This window comes from Oncorhynchus nerka, linkage group LG23, assembly GCF_034236695.1.
Source record: "Oncorhynchus nerka isolate Pitt River linkage group LG23, Oner_Uvic_2.0, whole genome shotgun sequence".
In the NCBI taxonomy this organism is placed as follows: Eukaryota; Metazoa; Chordata; class Actinopteri; order Salmoniformes; family Salmonidae; genus Oncorhynchus; species Oncorhynchus nerka.
In genome coordinates, this window is record NC_088418.1 from 33,879,082 (window position 1) to 33,901,127 (window position 22,046).

Sequence of the window (22,046 nt, forward strand, 5' to 3'; positions counted from 1 at the left end):
TGTGGATATGAAACCCAATACCCCAGAGTCTTCAAAGGCAAACTCAAGCTGGGAAGCGTGGCTATCAGCCAAAACTGTTGCAAAGCGAATGGCTTTAAATAGGCTGATTTATAAGTAAATTACCTTGATAAAACAATTAAATTATAACTGCATGTTATGATGAACATGCAGTGTAAAAAGAGTTACTGTCATGTTGTGTGTGTATGTGTGTGTCATTGTCATCACCGTGGTGCTGGAAGTCAGGCGGAGGGCATGGATAGGACACTGGTCCGTTGCTGTGACGATAAGTGCGTAGTGTCCATTGCTGATCTCAAAGTCCAGCTCCTTCACTGCAACAATCCGTCCCTGGACACATACACATGCACAAAAAGACAAATACTTTAACACTCAATGCTATTCTAAATACTGTACACTCACATCCTACACATAGTACCAGACCTGGGTTCAAATACTACTTGAAATCTTTCAAATACTTTGAGCGGCTGCTCTTGAGGATAGGGAGACGCTAGCGTCTCAACTGGCCAATTCCCTGGGGAAATGCAGAGCGCCAGATTCAAATAAAATGTTATACAATTCAAAATTTCATGAAATCACACATGTAAGATACTCAATTAAAGCTACACTCGTTGTCAATCCAGCAAACATCTCAGATTTAAAAAATGCTTTTCGGCGAAAGCATAAGAAGCTATTATCTGATAGTATGCACCCATCTGACAGCAGTAGTAAACAAAAGAGCTAGCGTAGCAGGCGCTACACAAAACGCTGAAATAAAATATAAAATATGCATTACCTTTGACGAGCTTCTTTTGTTGGTACTCCAATATGTCCCATAAACATCACAATTGGTACTTTTTTTTCGATTAATTCCGTCCATGTATACCCAAAATGTCCATTTATAAAGCACGTTTGATCCAGAAAAAAACAGCTTTCCAAAACACAACGTCACTACAAAACATTTCAAAAGTTGCCTATAAACTTTGCCAAAATATTTCAGACTACTTTTGTAATACAACTTTAGGTATTTTTAAACGTTAATAATCAATCAAATTGTAGACTGGGCAATCTGTATTCAATACAGCAAGTAAACAACTCTCAACAGTGTAACCTTGTTCCAGCATGTGCTTCTTCTTCGTTGCACAAGTGATTAACCTCAACCAAATTCCAAAGACTTGGTGACATCCAGTTGAAGTCTTAGGAACTGTAAAATGGTCCCTATCAAATATCCCTTGGCAAAGACAACTGAGGGAACGGTCAGAGGCAAAAATAAAACATCTGAACAGTTAGTCCTCTGGGTTTTGCCTGCTACATGAGTTCTGTTTTAGTCACAGACATGATTGAACCAGTTTTAGAAACTTCAGAGTGTTTTCTATCCACACCTACTAATCATATGCATATCATATATTCCTGGCATGAGTAGCAGGAAGTTGAAATTGGGCACGCTATTTATCCAAAAGTGAAAATGCTGCCCCCTATACCTTAACAGGTTTTAACCTTCCTAGTGTCCCTGATGGGCAGGGTTAGCACTTCTGCAACAATTCTGATACTAAAAGATGGGCCGATGGGAAAATGAGTTTTTGTTTTGTTTATCTAAAACAATTTTTACAGAAAGTTCATAGTATTATCACATACAGTGGCAAGAAAAAGTATGTGAACCCTTTGGAATTACCTGTATTTCTGCATGAGTCATAACATTTGATCTGAACTTCATCTTGGTCACAACAATAGACAAACATAGTGTGCTTAAACTAAAAACACACAAATTGTGTTTTTCTTGTCTATTTTGAAAACATAATTTAAACATTCACAGTGTAGATAGGAAAAAGTATGTGAACCCCTAGGCTAATGACTTCTTCAAAAGCTAATTTGAGTCAGGAGTCAGCTAACCTTGGAGTCCAATCAATGATAATAAATTGGAGGTGTTGGTTAGAGCTGCCCTGCCAAACAACAACACTCACAAAATTAGAGTTTGCTATTCATAAGAATGTGAACAATGCTTCGAACAAAAGAGATCTTAGAAGACCTAAGACTAAGAATTGTCGATTTGCACACTGCTGGAAAGGGTTAGAAAAGTATCTCTAAAAACCTTAATGTTCATCAGTCCACAGTAGGACAAATTGTCTATAAAGTTCAGCACTGTTGCTATTCTCCCTAGGAATGGCCGTTCTGCAAAGACGACTGCAAGACCACAGTGCAGAATGCTCAATGAGTTTCAGAAGAATTCTAGAGTGTCAGCTAAAGACTTACAGAAATCTCTGGAACAAAATGCTCTGTGGACAGATAAAACTAAAGTTGAGTTGTTTGGAAGGAACACATAACCCTATGTGTGGAGAAAAAAAGGCACAGCACACCAACATCAAAATCACATCCCAACTGTAAAGTATGGTGGAGAGAGCATCATGGTTTGGGACTGCTTTGCTTGCTCAGGGTCTGGAAAGCGTGCTATAATCAACAGAAAAAATATATTCCCAAGTTTATCAAGACATTTTGCAGGAGAATCAAAGGCTATAGTGGCTAGCGGAAGTTTTCTCCCACCCTTGGCATTTTTCCTTTTTTCTAGCCTTACAACCTGGAATTAAAATAGATTTTGGGGGGGTTGTAATCATTTGTTTTACACAATATTCCTACCACCTTGAAGATGCTAAATATGTTTTATTGTGAAACAAACAAGAAATAAGGAAAAAAACTGAACTTGAGCGTCCATAACTATTCACCCCCCCAAAGTCAATACTTTGTAGATCCACCTTTTGCAGCAAACACAGCTGCAAGTATTTTGGTGTATGTCTCTATAAGCTTGGCACATATAGCCACTGGAATTTTTGACCATTCTTCAAGGCAAAACTGCTCCATCTCCTTCAAGTTGGATGGGTTCCTGCTGGTGTACAGCAATCTTTAAGTCCTACCACAGATTCTACACTGGATTGAGGTCTGGGCTTTGACTAGGCCATTCCAAGACATTTAATGTGTCCCCTTAAACCACTCAAGTTTTGCTTTATTAGTATGATTAGGGTCATTGTCATGCTGGAAGGTGAACCTCCGTCCCAGTCTCAAATCTCTGGAAGACCGAAACAGGTTTCCCTCTAGAATTTCCCTGTATTTAGTGCTATCCATTATTCCTTCAATTCTGACCAGTTTCCCAGGCCCTGCCGTTGAAAAACATTCCCACAGCATGATGCTGCCACGACAATGCTTCACTATGGGGATGTTGTTCTCGGGGTGATGAAAGGTTATGGGTTTGCACCAGACATAGCGTTTTTCTTGATGGCCAAAAAGCTCAATTTTAGTCTCATCTGACCAGAGAACCATCTTCCATATGTTTGGGGAGTCTCCCACATGCCTTTTGGCGAACACCAAATGTGTTTGCTTATTTTTAAATGTTCTTATTTTTTCTGATCAAGACAAAGAAGATGATTGTGGACTACAGGAAAAAGAGGACCGAGCATGCCCCATTCTCATCGACGGGGCTGCAGTGGAGCAGGTTGAGAGCTTCAAGCTCCTTGGTGTCCACATCACCAACAAACTAACATGGTCCACCGTGACAGTTGTGAATCGGGTACGACAAAACCTATTCCCCCCCAGGAGACTGAAAACATTTGGCATGGGTCCTCAGATCCTCAAAAGATTATACAGCTGCACCATCGAGAGCACTGGTTGCATCACTGCCTGGTATGGAAACTGCTTGTCCTCCGACCACATGGCACACAGACGGTAGAGTGAATGGCCCAGACCTCTATTCCAGGCGGTGTCAGAGGAAGGCCCTGAACATTTTCAAAGACTCCAGCCACCCTAGTCATAGACTGTTCTCTATGCTACCACACGGTAAGCGGTACCGGAGCGCCAATTCTAGGTCCAAGAGGCTTCTAAACAGTTTCTACTCCAAAGCCATAAGACTCCTGAACATCTAGTCAAATGGTTACCCAGACTATTCACAATTGCCCCCACCCCTCCACACCACTGCCACGCTCTGTTGTCATCTATGCATAGTCACTCTACCTACCTCAACTAACCGGTGTCCCCGAACATTGACTCTGTACCGGCACCCCCCTGTGTATATTGTTATTTTTTACTGCTTCTCTTTAATTACTTGTTACATTTATCTCTTATTCTTATCCATATTTTTTGAAACTGCACTGTCGGTTAGGGGCTCATAAATAAGCCTTTACATTTTTTAATTGTACCTTTATTTAACCAGGCAAGTCAGTTAAGAACACATTCTTATTTTCAATGACGGCCTGGGAACAGTGGGTTAACTGCCTGTTCAGGGGCAGAACGACAGATTTGTACCTTCAGCTCGGGGGTTTGAACTCGCAACCTTCCGGTTACTAGTCCAACGCTCTAACCACTACGCTGCCGCCCCTTTAACTGTAAGGTCTACACCTGTTGTATTCGGTGCATGTGACAAATAAAATTTGATTTGATTTGAAGCAATTACTTTTTTTCTGGCCACTCTTCCGTAAAGCCCAGCTCTGTGGGGTATACGGCTTACAGTGGTTCTATGGACAGATACTCCAATCCCCGCTGTGGAGCTTTGCGGCTCCTTCAGGGTTATCATTGGTCTCTTCGATGCCTCTCTGATTAATGCCCTCCTTGTCTGGTCAGTGAGTTTTTGATGGCGGCCCTCTCTTGGCAGGTTTGTTGTGGTGCCATATTCTTTAAATTTTTTAATAATGGATTTAACGGTGCTCCGTGGGATGTTCAAAGTTTCTGATATTGTTTTTATAAACCAACCCTGATCTGTACTTCTCCACAACTTTGTCCCTGTTTGGAGAGCTCCTTCATGGTGCCCCTTGCTACGTGGTGTTGCAGATTCTGGGGCCTTTCAGAACAGGTGTAGGTGCTTCTACACCTGCATTGCTTGTGGTTTTAGGCTGGGTTTCAGTACACCACTTTGATATATCAGCTGATGTAAGAAAGGCTATATAAATCTATTTGATTTGTGTATATATACTAAGATCATGTTACAGATCATGTGACACTTAGATTGCACACAGGTGAACTTTATTTAACTAATTGTGTGACTTCTGAAGGTAATTGGTTGCACCAGATCTTATTTAGGGGCTTCATAGCAAAGGGGGTGAATATATAAGCACGCGCCACTTTTCTGTTTTTTATTTGTTACATTTTTTTAAACAAGTAATTTTTTTCATTTCACTTCACCAATCTGGACTATTTTGTGTATGTCCATTACATTAAATCCAAAATAAAATCAATTTAAATTACAGGATGTAATGCAACAAAATAGGAAAAAATGCCAAGGGGGATGAATGCTTTTGCAAGGCACTGTATATGTCCGCCAATTGAAGCTCAACAGAAGTCGGGTGACGCAATAGGACAACGAACCAAAACACAGAGGTCAATCAACAAAGATTGGCTTCAACAGAAGGAAATACGCCTTCTGGAGTGACCCAGTCAGAGTCCTGAACTCAACCCGATTTAAAATGCTGTGGCATGACCTCGAGAGCGGTTCACACCAGATATCCTAAGAATATTGCTGAACTGAAACAATTTTGTAAAGACCAATGGTTCAAAATTCCTCCCGACCGTTGGACAGGTCTGATCCGCAACTGCAGAAAACGTTTGGTTAACTTTACTGCTGCCAAAGGAGGTCAACCAGTTATTAAATGCAAGGGTTCACATATTTTTTCCACCCTACACTGTGAATGTTTACACAGTGTGTTCAATAAAGACATGAAAACATATAATTGTTTGTGTGTTATTAGCTTAAGCAGACTGTGTTTGTCTAGTGTTGTGACATAGATGAAGATCAGATCAAATGTTATGGCCAATTTATGCAGAAATCCAGGTAATTCCAAAGGGTTCACATACTTTTTCTTGACACTGTATGACCGCCAAATACTTCTGGACATCAGATCGACATTTATTATTAACCTTGATTTAATTTCAAATCCGACTTTAACACCAACTCAGCTGTTCCCTTGTTCATACCGGACCCCATTCCTTTGTTTCATGGACTACCAAAACACTGCAGGCGTAGACACATGAGACGTGCCGGCATCCTGATGAGATTGAGACTAAGAGAATATCGACCAGCACCCCCCTCTGTTCTATTGGCAAATGTCCAGTCACTTGAGAAAAAGATGGATGAGCTTCGTTCCAGAGTTTCCTATCAGAGACTTGAAAATCTGTAATATTATATGCCTTGCAGAGACGTGGCTGGATGATTCTATGTACGTAGGACTCAGTGGTTTCTCCATGCAGCGACACGATCGGACGAACGCAGCCTCTGGCAAGTCCAAAAGGAGAGGGCTATGTCTCTTTATAAACAACAACTGGTGCGCAACTTCCAGTGCGAAGCAAATCTCAAGCTGTTTCTCACCTGATATAGAATACCAAGAGAGTTTTAGTCCGTAATCATCACTGCTGTATACATAACTCCACCACTTTGGCAGTCACCGAACTGTATTGGGCCATAAACAAACAAGAAACCTCTCACCCAGAAGCAGCATTTCTGGTGAACGAGACTAATACCAGAAGACTTAAAACCGTTCTCCCTCACTTCTACCAACACATCTCCTGCGCTACTATGGCTTCTAAAACTTTAGACCACTTATATTCCACTCCCAGAAATGCATAAGGCCCTCTCTCGTCCCCCCTTCGGCAAATCTGACCATGACTCTATTCTCCTGCTTCCTGTTAACAAACAACAAGCTCAAACAGGAAGTACCAATACAAAAGCGATCAGATGAAGCAGACACGAGACTACAAGACTGTTTTTCTAGTACAGACTGGGTAATTTTCCTGGATTCATCCTAGAGCATTGAGGAGTTTAACAAATCAGTCACAGGTGTCGTATCAAATCAATTAACTACATTTAATTCATCACGTAACAATCCAAGATGGTGCAGCAGTCAGACGTCTTTGACTTTGTCTTGTCCCGTGTATACATCTTTTTTATCTTCGTATATATTTTTTATATTTTTAACCTCAATTTCAAAATACTCTTCTGCAACCCGCCTCAACCAATATGGTATGGATCTGCTATTTTTTATATTTTAGAACCAGAACCCCCAACAGAAGCTAGCCAGCTAACTAGCCTAGCTACTAGCTAGTTGTCAGTTAGCCACTGCTAGTGGTCATCAGCTAGCCTCAGGCCGGTCAACTCCTGCCAGTCTGCACAGCGTGATTCAACCCAGAGCATATCGGACTGCTTTTTCTCTACCATATCTCCACATCTCCGGATTCCTATCGCAAGCCTGAACCTTTTCACCTTGATCATCGCAGCTAGCTAGCTGCTATCCGAGTGGCTACTCCTGGCTAACGTCTCTGTCCCGAAGCAAGCACCAGTTAGCCCCGAGCTAGGCCCATCTCCCGGCTAGCTGAAGCGGTCCATCAGCCAATACCTATTTTGCCAAATGGCCTGGACCCCTTTACTGCCTACATGGAGCCCCGACGATCCATCACGACTGGTCTGATGACGTAACCGTCCGAGGGGGTTTCAACAGACGCTTCCATCGCGACGTACCCCTAAGGCCCTTCTGCTAGCCCCGGCCCGCTAGCTGTCTGAATCGCCGTGTCTCCAGCTCGCCTAGCTACTCACTGGACTCTATGATCACTCGGCTACGGATGCCTCTCCCTTATGTCATTATGCCTTGTCCATTGCTGTTTTGGTTAGTGATTATTGTCTTATTTCACTGTAGAGCCTCCAGACATGCTCAATATACCTTAGCTAGTCCTTTTGTTCCACCTCCCACACATGCGGTGACCTTACCTGGTTTAAATGGTGTTTCTAGAGACAAAACCTCTCTCGTCTAGGTTTTGTCTAGGTTTACCTCCACTGTATTCACGTCCTAGCCTTGTCTGTACATTATGCCTTGAATCTATTCTTCCATGCCCAGAAACTTGCTCCTTTTACTCTCTGTTTTCCGAACGCACTAGACGACCAGTTCTTATAGCCTTTAAATGTGCACTTATCCTACTCCTCCTCTGTTTCTCTGGTGATGTAGAGGTTAATCCAGGCCCTGCTGCGCCTAGCTCCACTCCCATTCCCCAGGCACTCTCATTTGTTGACTTCTGTAACCGCAAAAGCCTTGGCTTCATGCATGTTTTATTCAATGCTTTAGCACACTCTGCCAACCTGGATGTCCTAGCCGTGTCTGAATCCTGGCTTAGGAAGTACACCAAAAATCCTGAAATTTCCATCCCTAACTATAACATTTTCTGCCAAGATAGAACTGCCAAAGGGGGTGGAGTTCAATCTACTACAGAGACAGTCTGCAGAGTTCTGTCATGCTGTCCAGGTCTGTGCCCAAACAGTTCAAGCTTCTACTTAAAAAAATTCACCATTCCCGCTTGTTATAGACCACCCTCAGCCCCCAGCTGTGCCCTGGGCACCATATGTGAATTGATTGCCCCCATCTATCTTCAGAGCTCCTACTGTTATGTGACCTAAACTGGGACATGCTTAACAACCCGGCTGTCCTACAATCTAAGCTAGATGCCCTCAATCTCACACAAATTACCAGGTACAACCCCAAATCCGTAACCATGGGCACCCTCTTAGATATCATCCTGACCAACTTGCCCTCTAAATACACCTCTGCTGTCTTCAACCAGGATCTCAGCAATCATTGCCGCATTGCCTGCGTGCTTAATGGGTGGCACTGCATGCGTAATCCACGGTGAAATGACCACCCCTCATCACTGTCAAACGCTCCCTAAAACACTTCAGCGAGCAGGCCTTTCTAATCGACCTGGCCCGGGTAACCTGGAAGGATATTGACCTCATCCCGTCAGTAAAGGATAACTGATTGCTCTTTAAAAGTGCTTTCCCTTCCATCTTAAATAAGCATGCCCCATTCAACAAAATGTAGAACTAAGAACAGATATACAGTGCCTTGCGAAAGTATTCGGCCCCCTTGAACTTTGCGACCTTTTGCCACATTTCAGGCTTCAAACATAAAGATATGTTTGACGTTCTGACCCTAGTTCTTGTGTTATTTCTTTGTTTTAGTTGGTCAGGACGTGAGTTGGGTGGGTATTCTATATTTTGTGTTTCTTGGTTGGGTTTCTTGTTTTCCCTGATATGGTTCTCAATCAGAGGCAGTTGTTAGTCATTGTCTCTGATTGGGAACCATATTTAGGTACCTGTTTTCTGTTTGTGGGTGGTTATTTTCAGTCTTTGTGTGTCTGCACCAGATAGAACTGTTTCGGTTGTCACTTTGTTGTTTTGTGTTTTTGAAGTGTTCAGTTTTCCATTAAAACGATGAACACTAACCACACTGCGCTTTGGTCCTCTCTATCTCCAGACGACTGCCGTTACAGAACCACCCACCAAAAAAGGACCAAGCAGTGTGGTAACAGGCAGCAGCAGCAGGAGCAGCGCGATAAGGAGGAATGGACATGGGAGGACATTCTAGATGGCAAGGGTTGCTACACATGGGAGGAGATTCTGGCTGGAAGGGATCGCCTCCCATGGGAACAGGTGGAGGCAGCCAGGAGAGCGGAGGCAGCAGCTAAAGGGAGCCAGCGCTTTGAGGGAACACGGCTGGCAAGAGAGCCTGAGAGGCAGCCCCAAAAATGTATTGGGGGTGGGCACACGGGGAGTGTGGCTAAGGCAGGTAGGAGACCTGCACCAACTCCCAGTGCTTATCGTGGACATAGAGGGCTTTGTGTCGGGCAGGCACCGTGTTATGCGGTGGAGCACACAGTGTCCCCGGTGCGTGAGCATAGCCCGGTGTGGTACATTCCAGCTCCTCGTATCGGCTGGGCATCGAGCCAGGTGCCATGAAGCCGGCTCTACGCATCTGGTCTCCAGTGCGTCTCCTCGGGCCGGCATATATGGCACCAGCCTTACATATGGCATCCCCGGTTCGCCAGCACAGCCCAGTGCTGGCTATTTCACCTCGCCGCACTGGCCTGGCTACGGGGAGCATTCAACCAGGTAAAGGTTGGGCAGGCTCGGTGCTCCAGATCTCCAGTGCGCCTTCTCGGTCCGGTCTATCCGGTGCCATCTCCACGCACCAGCCCTCCGGTGGCACCAGGCTTCCTGTGCGTCTCCAGAGCCTAGTACACCCTGTTCCTGCTCCTCGCACTCGCCCTGAGGTGCGTGTCCTTGGCCCAGTACCACCAGTGCCGGCATCACGCACCAGGCCACCAGTGCGCCTTCAGGGTCCAGTACTCCCTGTTCCTGCTCCTCGCACTCGCCCTGAGGTGCGTGTCCCCAGCCCGGTACCACCAGTGCCGGCGCCACGCACCAGGCCTACAGTGCGCCTCGTCTGTCCTGAGCCGCCAGAGTCTCCAGTCTGTCCTGAGCCGCCAGAGTCTCCCGTCTGTCCTGAGCCGCCAGAGTCTCCCGCCTGTCCTGAGCCGCCAGAGTCTCTCGCCTGTCCTGAGCCGCCAGAGTCTCCCGTCTGTCCTGAGCCGCCAGAGTCTCCCGCCTGTCCTGAGCCGCCAGAGTCTCCCGCCTGTCCTTAGCCGCCAGAGTCTCCCGTCTGTCCTGAGCCGCCAGAGTCTCCAGCCTGTCCTGAGCCGCCAGAGTCTCCCGTCTGTCCTGAGCCGCCATAGTCTCCCGTCTGTCCTTAGCCGCCAGAGTCTCCCGTCTGTCCTGAGCCGCCAGAGCCGCCAGTATGTCCTGAGCCGCCAGAGCCGCCAGTCTGTCCTGAGCCGCCAGAGCCGCCAGCCAGCCAGGAGCCGCCAGATCCGCCAGCTAGCCAGGACCCGCCAGAGCCTTCAGTCAGCCAGGAGCTGCCAGAGCCGCCTGTCACGCCGGCGATGCCGGAATTGCGCTTCAGTCCCGGAGCTGCAATTCAGTCCGGAGATGCCCCTCAGTCCGGAGCTGCCCCTCATTCCGGAGCTGCCCCTCAGTCCAGTGGGGCCCTTTAGTAGGGTTGCCAGTCCTAGATTGGCGGCGAGGGTCGCCGTTCCTAGGAGGCCACAGAAGCGGACTTAGACTACGGTGGAGTGGGGTCCACGTCCAGAGCCAGAGTCGCCACCGCGGACAGATGCCCACCCAGACCCTCCCCTATAGGAGGGGACTCGTTTGTCACTTTGTTGTTTTGTGTTTTTGAAGTGTTCAGTTTTCCATTAAAAAGATGAACACTAACCACGACTCGCTTTGGTCCTCTCTATCTCCAGACAACAACCGTTACACTCGTTCAATTTGCAAAGACAGGAAACTGTGAAAATATCACCCTAAATGTTGTTTCAATGAGTCAAATCACGTTTGTATGTATTCCTAGGAGATCCTAGAAGGTAACACGACTTCACTATATCATTAGGGGTGTAGTATATCCTATAGGACACCATATTTGGTCACAGAGTGACGCCTTCATGGCACGCCGATGAAGCGGGCGGTCATCACTTGAACGATTGTATCTTTGTCAATTAAGCGCTAATCGGGGTCAAACAAAGCTAGCTAGATAGCCAATGAGCTGTGATTTACGGGAGTATCTGGAAACCATGCATATGTCATAAAATGTAGCTACTAACCTTGTACGACAGCAGGCCTTTTCATTTTGGACAAAAATTATAACAATATTAAGAGTTATGAAGTTATGAAAACTAGTTATTTTGCAAATGTTGAACTTATAATATGGAAATAACACTTGAAAAGCTAAATCAAAGTATAGAGATTTGAAGATATTCTTGAAGGAAAATGTAATATGAATGGGAATGGCTCCTTCACGATTTGCCCAAATGTACCTGGGGACTTCACACTAAAAGTCTCGTAGTTCTCTCATACTTCAAGTTATCCATCCATCAACTTTGCACATACACTGCTGCCATCTTGTGGACTATCGGAATTACAACCAGAGTGATGGCTAGAACTGGCTAGAACCTTTCTCTTGCATTTCAAAGATGATGGTAGAAAAAGACCGGTTGGTTTTTTCTTTGTATTTTCTTCTACCAAATCAAATGTGTTAAATTCAAAATTACATTCAATTCACATTTCCAAAAACGTCAAAGTGTTTCATTTCAAATGCTACCAAGAATATGCATATCCTTGCTTCAGGGCCTCAGCTACAGGCAGTTAGATTTGGGTATGTCATTTAGGCAAAAAATAAATAAAAGGGGGCTATCCCTATAAGGGATAATGCCCGAGAAGCCAGTGTTTGGGGGACATATTGACACGATGTTTTTCACTTTTATACAACGGGTTACCAACATATTCAAAGAATTATTTACATATTTTCATTAACTTTATTTTGATGAATTTATTCATACTATTTCATCCTTCCACAAGATACAGTCCAGACACAAATATAGAGTTGCTACCCAAGCCGGCTGGTCATTCATTCTATTGGTTTGGTTGCCAGAGACTCGACCCAGTCATTCAGTCTTTTTGTTCTGTATCTTTGGAACAACCCAGTCGTTCATTCTAAATGTTCCATTGCCAAACTGTCTGGCAACGTTTTTATCTCTTGCTTGCTAGCTAGCCAACTATGGCTAACTTACAGTAACGTCAAACAGTGCATCTGTTTTCTAGTGACATTTAATTGGATAAACCCATAACAATGAGCTAATTGAGGCGTGATTTTGCCTGGTGTAGAAAACGTGCTCTCTCGTCAGGACATTGTTGTTCAGAGGATCTATCCAGAAACACAGCTAACACAATCACTTCAAACTTAAGCCGAAAAGACTTCAAACTAGCTGCACTTCATTTGACCTGTTTTTTATTTGTATATATCCATACAAATTATGCTGATTCATGATTTCAGCTAGCTGAGAAAAGATGCCTACCTGTCTGTCTCATCCCGACTCCCAACACGTTCATTACTATGGGAAAGCTGGGGATTGAATTTCAATATCGAAACAATGTTGCAAATGCCGGAGAGACAGACAGCAAGGTTTATACAAATCTCCGTTATTGAAAACTAAACTTTAGTCTAAAAGAAATGTGAGATAATGTCTAGATGCTTTTTATAGTGGAGATCAAATGTATAAATTACCTGGCTGGGCTGAAGTGACAGTGGATTGCGTAGTCACATGGAATAGAGTAAATTGGTATTTTAACGTCATCGATTTAGCTGGTGGTAAATGTGGAAGAGAAATCAGCTGGAATGCTGTTTTAACCAATAAGCATTCAGGATTACAACCAACCGTTGTATAAATCTAACTCAAATACCTCATACTCCTGCACATTGATCTGGTATATAGCACTCCCTGTATATAGCTCCATTCTTGTGTATTTTATTCCTTGTGTTACAACTTTTCTTTTTATTATTATTATTTTTAAACTCTGCATCATTGGGAAGGGGTCATAGACAAGCATTTCATGGTTAAGTCTAGATCTGTTGTATTCGGAACATGCGATGAATAACATTTAATTATATTTTTCTATTTCTTTGAATGCGCAAGGAAAGCGCAATCAATCACAGCTAAACTATCTGAAGGGTTTTCAAATAGTAGAAAAACCAAGGTCTGCACAGAACAAAGTAGGTTAGGTATCAGTGTAAAATATCTGTCCATATTCTTACGGTAGTGTGATTGATGTGGAAGGTGATGTCCAGGTTTCCGTGGTTGATGGCATATCGCAGGGTGCCATTGAGGCCCTCGTCTGGGTCGATGGCGGTTACCGTGGCAATAATGGCACCCACGGTGTTGGGGCCCTCGCTCAGCACCGTCACATACTCTTCCTCTGGAAACTCTGGCGCGTTGTCGTTCTCATCCACTATACGCACGTAGATGGTAGTCGATGACTGGTGATGAGACAGAAAAGGGTGTAGAAAAAGCATGCTGAGGGCACAAACTGTACATTATTGAAAAAAAATAAACTCCAGCACACAAATAATTTTGATACTCCATTTTTAAAAGATCTAGAGTACCAGTCAAAAAGTTGGACAAACCTACTCATTCAAGGGTTTTTCTTTATTTTTTCTACATTGTAGAATAATAGTGAAGACATCAAAACAATAGAATAACACATTTGGAATTATGTAGTAACGAAAAAAGTATTTTATATTTGAGGTTCTTCAAAGTAGCCACCCTTTGCCTTGATGATAGCGTTGCACACTCTTTGCATTCTCTCAACCAGCTTCATGAGGTAATCACCTGGAATGCATTTAAATTAAAAGGTGTGCCTTGTTAAAAGTTAATTTGTGGAATGTATGTTGCTGTGTTTGACCCAATCAGTTGTGTTGTGACAAGGTAAGGATGGTACACAGAATATAGCCCTATTTGGTAAAAGACCAAGTCCATATTATGGCAGGAACAGCTGAAATAAGCAAAGAGAAATGACAGTCCATCAGTACTTTAAGACATGAAGGTAAGTCAATTTGGAAAATTTCAAGAACTTTTAAAGTTTCTTCAAGTGCAGTCGCAAAAACTACCAAGCACTATGATGAAACTGGCTCTCATGAGGACCGCCACAGGAAAGGAAGACCCAAAGTTACGTCTGCTGCAGAGAATGAGTTCATAAGAGATACCAGCCTCAGAAATTTCAGCCGAAATAAATGCTTCACAGAGTTCAACTAACAGACACATCTCAACATGCTGCCACCACCGTGCTTTACGGTTGGGATGGTGTTCTTCGGCTTGCAAGCCTCCCACTTTTTCCTCCAAACATAATGATGGTCATTATGGCCAAACAGTTCTGTTTCATCAGACCAGAGGATATTTCTCCAAAATGTACGTCTCCTTCCTGAGCGGTATGACGGCTGCGTGGTCCCATGGTGTTTATACTTGCGTTCTATTGTTTGTAAAGATGAACGCGGGACCTTTTGCTCCCAAGTATCAACCAGAATTGTGGATGTCTACAATTTTTTTTCTGAGGTCTTGTATGATTTCTTTTGATTTCCCCATGATGTCAAGCAAAGAGGCACTGAGTTTGATGGTATACCTTGAAAAACATCCACAGGTACACCTCCAATGGACAAAAATGATGTCAATTAGCCTATAGGAAGCTTCTAAAGCCATCAAATAATTTTCGGGAATTTTCCAAGCTGTTTAAAGCCACAGTCAACGTAGTGTATGTAAACTTCTGACCAACGGGAATTGTGATACAGTAAATTACAAGAAGTTACAACAAGAAATTTGTGGCATGAAATTAGCTTTTAAACTGCACCAAAAATGTTTTTGTTACATGGAGAAATTCGTAGAATTGCAGGGAATTAGGGTCAAAATTCAAAACAACATCGACAGTGTCAAGTTGAGGGCCCCCAAAAAAATCTCTAAAATGTAGCCACGCCAACGGCGCTCATTACCACGCCCCCTGCCATGCTCACCACCTAAGCCTCTTTTTGATCCCGAAATAACCCTGCTCTCCGACTCACCGATAGTGACGGCGCGCCGTCGTCCTCCACCATCATGATCAGCCGGTACTCCTGCTGGCGCTCACGGTCAGGTGGGGATGGTCGTGTCACCATCTCACCGGTCATGCGGTCCATCCGGAAGGTGAGATCATTGTTACCCGAGGTGATGTAGTAGAAGAGCATGGCGTTGGGCCCGATGTCACGGTCTGTGGCCACCACGCGCAGGACGGACGTACCGCCTCCCACATTCTAGCAGGCAGACAGACAGACAGACAGACAGACAGACAGACAGACAGACAGACAGACAGACAGACAGACAGACAGACAGACAGACAGACAGACAGACAGACAGACAGACAGACAGACAGACAGACAGACAGACAGACAGACAGACAGACAATAACTTATCAGCATCCTGTGAGTAATACACAATCTTTTCTATGTACAGCAAATATTTGTTTTTAAAGCAGAGTGAAATTCTACTCTCCATTCATTGGGGGCTTGTATTCAGGCAGTACAGCATGAGAGGTTAGAAAGGGTAGGGGAACAGAATGGGCAAAAGTTGGTTGAAGGGATCGAACCTACAAGTGTTGGGGAGTAGCTCCACTACATGTAGTTCAACTACACTGAACAAAAATACAAATGCAACATGTAAAGTGTTGGTGTAAAGTGTTTCATGAACTGAAATAAAATATCCCAGAAATCTTCCATATGCACAACCATATTATTTCCTTATTTCTTTAAAATGTTGTTCTCAAATGTTGTTAGTAAGCATTTCTTCTTTGCCAAGATAATCCATGCACCTGACAGGTGTGGCATATCAAGAAGCATGAAACAGCATGATCATTTCACAGGTGCACCTTGTCCTGGGGACAATAAAAGATCACTCTAAAAGGTGCAGTTTTGACACACAATACAATGCCACAGATTTCTCAAGTGATGAGGGAGCGTGCAATTGACATGCTGACTGCAGGAATGTCCACCAGAGCTGTTACCAGAGAATGTAATGTTAGTTTCTCTACCATAAGAAGCCTTCAATGTCGTTTTAGAGAATTTGGCAGTACGTCCAACCGGCCTCACAACCTCTGACCATGTATAACCACGCCAGCCCAGGATCTCCACATCCAGCTTCTTCACCTGCGGGATCGACTGAGACCAGCCATTCAGACAGCTGATGAAACTGTGGGTTTGCACAACCGAAGAATTTCTGCAAAAACTGTCAGAAATCGTCTCAGTGAAGCTCGTCTGTGTGCTCGTCACCCTCACCAGTTTCTTGACTTGACAGCAGTCGGCATCTTGACTGACTTCAGTGGGTAAATGCTCACCTTCGATGGCCACTGGCAGACTGAAGATGTGTGTTCCTCACGGATTAATCCTGGTTTCAACTGTACCGGGCAGATGGCAGACAGCATGTGTCGAGTCGTGTGGGCGAGCGGTTTGCTGACGTCAACATTATGAAAAGAGTGTCCCATGAAGGCGGTGGGGTTGTGGTATGGACAGGCATAAGCTACGGAAAAGGAACACAATTGCATTTTATTGATGGCAATTTGAATGCACAGAGATACTGAGGCCCACTGTCATGCCATTCATCCGCCGCCACCACCTCATGTTTCAGCATGATAATGCAATCATGTCGCAATTCCGGGAAGCTGAACATTTTGCAGTTCTTCCATGGCCTGCATACTCACTAAACATGTCACCCATTGAGCATATTTGGGATGCTCTGGATCGACGTGCACGACAGCATGTTCCCGTTCACGCCAATATCCAGCAACATCACACAGCCATTGAAGAGGAGTGGGATAACATTCCACAGGCCACAATCAACAGTCTATGCGAAGGAGAAGTGTCGGGTATGAGGCAAATGGTGGTCACACCAGGTACTGACTGATTTTCTGATCAACCCCCATATTTTTTTAAGGTATATGTGACCAACAGGTGCATATCTGTATTCCCAGTTATGTGAAATCCATAGATTAGGGCCTAAGGAATTTATTTCAATTGGCTGATTTCCTTATATGAACTGTAAATTGTTGCATTTATATTTTTGTTCAGTGTAGTACTTTATCTACATTTCCAGTAGATTGGTGGTATTTTAACTAATTAGTGTTTTCAGCAACAGTTAATTACCTTTTAAAAACACAGTTGGACATCCCGTTCAGATAAGATTCAATTGAAGCAAACACAGACAAACGTTTTTTAAAATTTGAACTCTTACTTACATTAGTAGTCTGTGGGTGAACATGTGAATAATTGAGAGCTGTGTGTGTGTGTGTGTGTGTGTGTGTGTGTGTGTGTGTGTGTGCGATTGATGTGTGTGTGTGTGTGTGCGATTGAGTATGTGATTGATTGACTGACTTGTGTGTGTGACAAATTAACATTTGGTCTGTCATTTTACTGCAAGAAACAGTTCATTCTAAAGAAGTTAATATTATAATAGTGAGGCCTTACTGTCAGTGTCCAGATTTCAGTTACTGTCCCAAATATTAGGCTCTTGTTACTGTCTAAACTTCAAAGATGCGTAAACCAAGGGGTTTTACCACATGTTCTCTGCCATTTAGAGAACCACTATCAACTCCAGGGGAGATACTAATGGGTCAGATCCGCGGATCAGAAAAGCCCAAATAAGACTTGCTCTCTTTCAGATTGGATTTCATAGAAATCGCTGTGTGTCTTCCTGTAAGGAAACTTTTAGTAGGCTAATATACAAGCATGTTATATTTTCCATTAGTTTTTTAAAATGAAAAAAAAAAATCTACTTTGACATAACAATGTATTTTATCCAAAAATGACAATTAAAACCATTCTAACCCCACTTTTTAACAAAATGTTGTACCATATAGGCCTACCCATGGGAGTATAAGCTGATTGTGCACTTACTGTGGTCTTATGGTCTCATAGGCCTATTTACGATATTGATAGACAATGATGCACTGAATTCATTATCACACAGATGGTTTTGCCATGATTTGATTATCATTTTTTGATCATGTTTGCCAAGGACAAGTAGGGCTTAAGCAAATGGAAGCATGTTCTCCATCCATGCATGTATTAATAAATCAAATAAAATAAAATGTATTTATATAGCCCTTCGTACATCAGCTGATATCTCAAAGTGCTGTACAGAAACCCAGCTAGTGGAAAACATATTAACATAACATTTTTATAGATCGCTTTATACCTAGGCCGAAATATTTCACCTCTGATTGATTTTAGCGATACACGCAAGAGTGGCAGTTCTCCTGTAAACTCAGCAAAAATCGAACATAACAAGATTCAACAACTGAGACATAAACTGAACAAGTTCCACAGACATGTGACTAACAGAAATGGAATAATGTGTCCCTGAACAAAGGGGGGGTCAAAATCAAAAGTAACAGCCAGTATCTGGTGTAGCCACCAGCTGCATTAAGTACTGCAGTGCATCTCCTCCTCATGGACTGCACCAGATTTGCCAGTTCTTGATGTGGGATGTTACCCAAATCTTCTACCAAGACACCTGCAAGTTCCCAGACATTTCTGGGGGGAATGGCCCTAGCTCTCACCCTACAATCCAACAGGTCCCAGACGTGCTCAATGGGATTGAGATCCGGGCTCTTTGCTGGCAATGGCAGAACACTGATATTCTTGTCTCGCAGGAAATCACGCCCAGAACAAGCAGTATGGCTCGTGGCATTGTCAAGCTGAGGGTCATACCAGGATGAGCCTGCAGGAAGGGTACCACATGAGGGAGGAGGATGTCTTCCCTGTAACGCACAGCGTTGAGATTTCCTGCAATGATAACAAGCTCAGTCCGATGATGCTGTGACACACTGCCCCAGACCATGATGGACCCTCCACCTCTAAATCAATCCCACTCTAGAGTACAGGCCTCGTGTAACGCTCGTTCCTTCGACAATAGACGCAAATCCGACCATCACCCCTTGTGAGACAAAACAGCAACTCATCAGTGAAGAGCACTGTGTGCCAGTACTGTCTGGTCCAGCAACGGTGGGTTTGTGCCCATAGGCGACATTGTTGCCAATGATGTATGGTGAGGACCTGCCTTACAACAGGCCTACAAGCCCTCAGTCCAGCCTCTCTCAGCCTATTGCGGACAGTCTGAGCACTGATGGAGGGACTGTGCATTCCTTGTGTAACTCGGGAAGTTGTTGTTGCCATCCTGTACCTGTAGGGGTGATGTTCGGATGTACCGATCCTGTGCAGGTGTTGTTACACATGGTCTGTCACTGCGAGGATGATCAGCTGTCCGTCCTGTCTCCCTGTAGCGCTGTCTTAGGCGTCTCACAGTACGGACATTGCAATTTATTGGCTTGGCCACATCTGCAGTCCTCATGCCTCCTTGCAGCATGCCTAAGGCATGTTCACATAGATGAGCAGGGACCCTGGGCATCGTTCTTTTGATGTTTTTCAGTCAGTAGAAAGGCCTCTTTAGTGTCCTTAGTTTTCATAACTGTGACCTTAATTGCCTACCGTCTGTAAGCTTTTTATGTCTTAACGACTGTTCCACAGGTGCATGTTCATTAATGTTCATTAATTGTTTGTGGTTCATTGTTTGTGGTTCAACAAGCATGGGAAACAGTGTTTAATCCCTTTTCAATGAAGATCTGTGAAGTTATTTGGATTTTTCCGCATTATATTTGAAAGGCAAGGTTCTGAAAAAGGGACGTTTCTTTTTTTTACTGTTTATATGTCATGGATATATTTAAACTTATATTATTTTGTGTAATTTAACTTTCACATCAGTGGCAAACATTTGACCAGAACATTTTAAATGAGGTGGCCAATGTGGGGCACAGACCCAGATTAGAATTTTGAACTTTAACCTCTCTTGGGTAGGGGGCAGTATTTTGACGTCTGGATGAAAAGCGTGCCCAAAGTGACCTGCCTGTTACTCAGGGCCAGAAGCTAGGATATGCATATAATTGGTAGATTTGGATATAAACCCCTGTAACGTTTCTAAAACTGTTAAAATTATGTCTGTGAATATAACATAACTGATATGGCAGGCGAAACCCCAAGTACAAACCATCGCCAAAAAAAACAAATGTCAGCCTACCATTATTTTCAATGGCTTTCACTTTTATTATAAGGCCCAGATTGCAGTTCCTAGGGCTTCCACTAGATGTCAACTATCTTTAGAAAGAGTTTCAGGCATGTTTTTAGAAAAATGACCCAGAAATTGTAGTGTTTCTTAGGCGGCTCCGATTTTGGCTGTAGTGTTTCCAAGCACGTGTTGTTATTTTTCTCCGATAAAGACAATAACGATTCTCCGTCTTAAATTGTATCGTTTATTTACGATTTAGGGTACCTAACGTTTGATTAGAAACGTTGTTTGACCTGTTTGGAAAAGTTTATTAGTAACGTTTAGGATTCATTTTGTATGCATTTTGATGGAGGGAAACTGGGTGGATTATTGACTGAAGCGCGCCAGCTAAACTGAGTTTTTACGGATATAAAGGACATTATCAAACAAAAGGACCATTTGTGATGTAACTGGGAGCTTTTGGAGTGTCAACAGAAGAAGATCTTCAAAGGTAAGGCATTTTTTATATCGCTATTTCTGACTTTCGTGTCGCACCTGCCTGGTTGAAATATGTTTTTCATGTGTTTGTATGTGCGGCGCTGTCCTCAGGTAATCGCATGGTTTGCTTTCGCCGTAAAGCCTTATTGAAATATGACACAGCGTCTGGATTAACAAGAAGTTAAGCTTTATTTTGATGTATTACACTGGTGATTTTATGAAAGTTAAATATTTATAGTACTGTCTTTTCTATTTCGCGATCTGCAATTTCACCGGATGTTGGCCAGGTGGGACACTACCGTCCTACCTGCCCATAAGAAGTTAATCGATGCAAGGTGGATTTAATAAATATAATTATGATAGTTCCACGCATTAAATGCTTCAGCTTAGGTTTGGTACATTTCCCTGTTCAAATAAACCATAAATTAACATATTTTGGACTGGGGGGCAGTATTGCGTAGCTTGGATAATAAGGGGCCCAGAGTAAACTGCCTGCTACTCAGGCCTAAAAGCTAGAATATGCATATATTTAGTAAATTCGGATAGAACACACCCGGAAGTTTCTAAAACTGTTTGAATGATGTCTGTGAGTATAACAGAAATCATATGGCATTCAAAAAAACAGAGAAAAAATCCAACCAGGAAGTGGGAATTCTGAGGTTTGTAGGTTTTCAAGTCTTTTGCCTATCCAATATAAAGTGTCTTTGGGGTCATATTGCACTTCCTAAGGCTTCCACTAGATGTTAACAGTCTTTAGAACCTTGTTTCTACTGTAAAGGGGGAACAAATGAGTGCTGTTTGAGTCAGGTGTCTGGCAGAATGCCATGAGCTAAATCATGCACATGGCCACGAGAGGTACCTTCGTCCCTTTTCATTTGCAATTGCCAGGTTGAAACATTATTGAAGATTTATGATAAAAACATCCTAAAGATCGATTCTATACATCTTTGACATGTTTTTAACGAACTGTAATATAACTTTTTAAACTTTTCGCCGGAACTAACGATCGCGCATTGAGCATTTGGATTACTGGGCTAAACGCACGAACAAATAAGAGGTATTTGAACATACATTATGGACTTTATATCTAACAAAACAAACATTTATTGTGAAACTGGGATTCCTGGGAGTGCATTCCGATATAGATAATCAAAGGTAAGTGAATATTTCTAACGCTATTTCTGACTTTTCTGAGACCTCTCCTTCTTTGGAAAATGGCTGTATGTTTTTGTGGCTAGGTGCTGGCCTAACATAATCGCAAGGTGTGCTTTCGCCGTAAAGCCTTTTTGAAATCTGACACAGGGGTTGCATTAAGG

General features: G+C 43.3%; 1 protein-coding gene across 1 annotated transcript in view; it reads right to left on the reverse strand.

Moving 5' to 3' along the window:
• LOC115107209 (cadherin-23-like) overlaps window positions 1–22,046 on the reverse strand; it is a 578,454-nt gene that overhangs the window by 94,783 nt on the left and 461,625 nt on the right. Inside the window, exons 36-38 of the mRNA XM_065008058.1 lie at window positions 15,228–15,455; window positions 13,434–13,655; window positions 226–345 (exon numbers count right to left, since the gene is read on the reverse strand). Of these exons, the coding sequence (XP_064864130.1) occupies window positions 226–345; window positions 13,434–13,655; window positions 15,228–15,455 (570 nt within the window). The remainder of the gene's footprint in view (window positions 1–225; window positions 346–13,433; window positions 13,656–15,227; window positions 15,456–22,046) is intronic.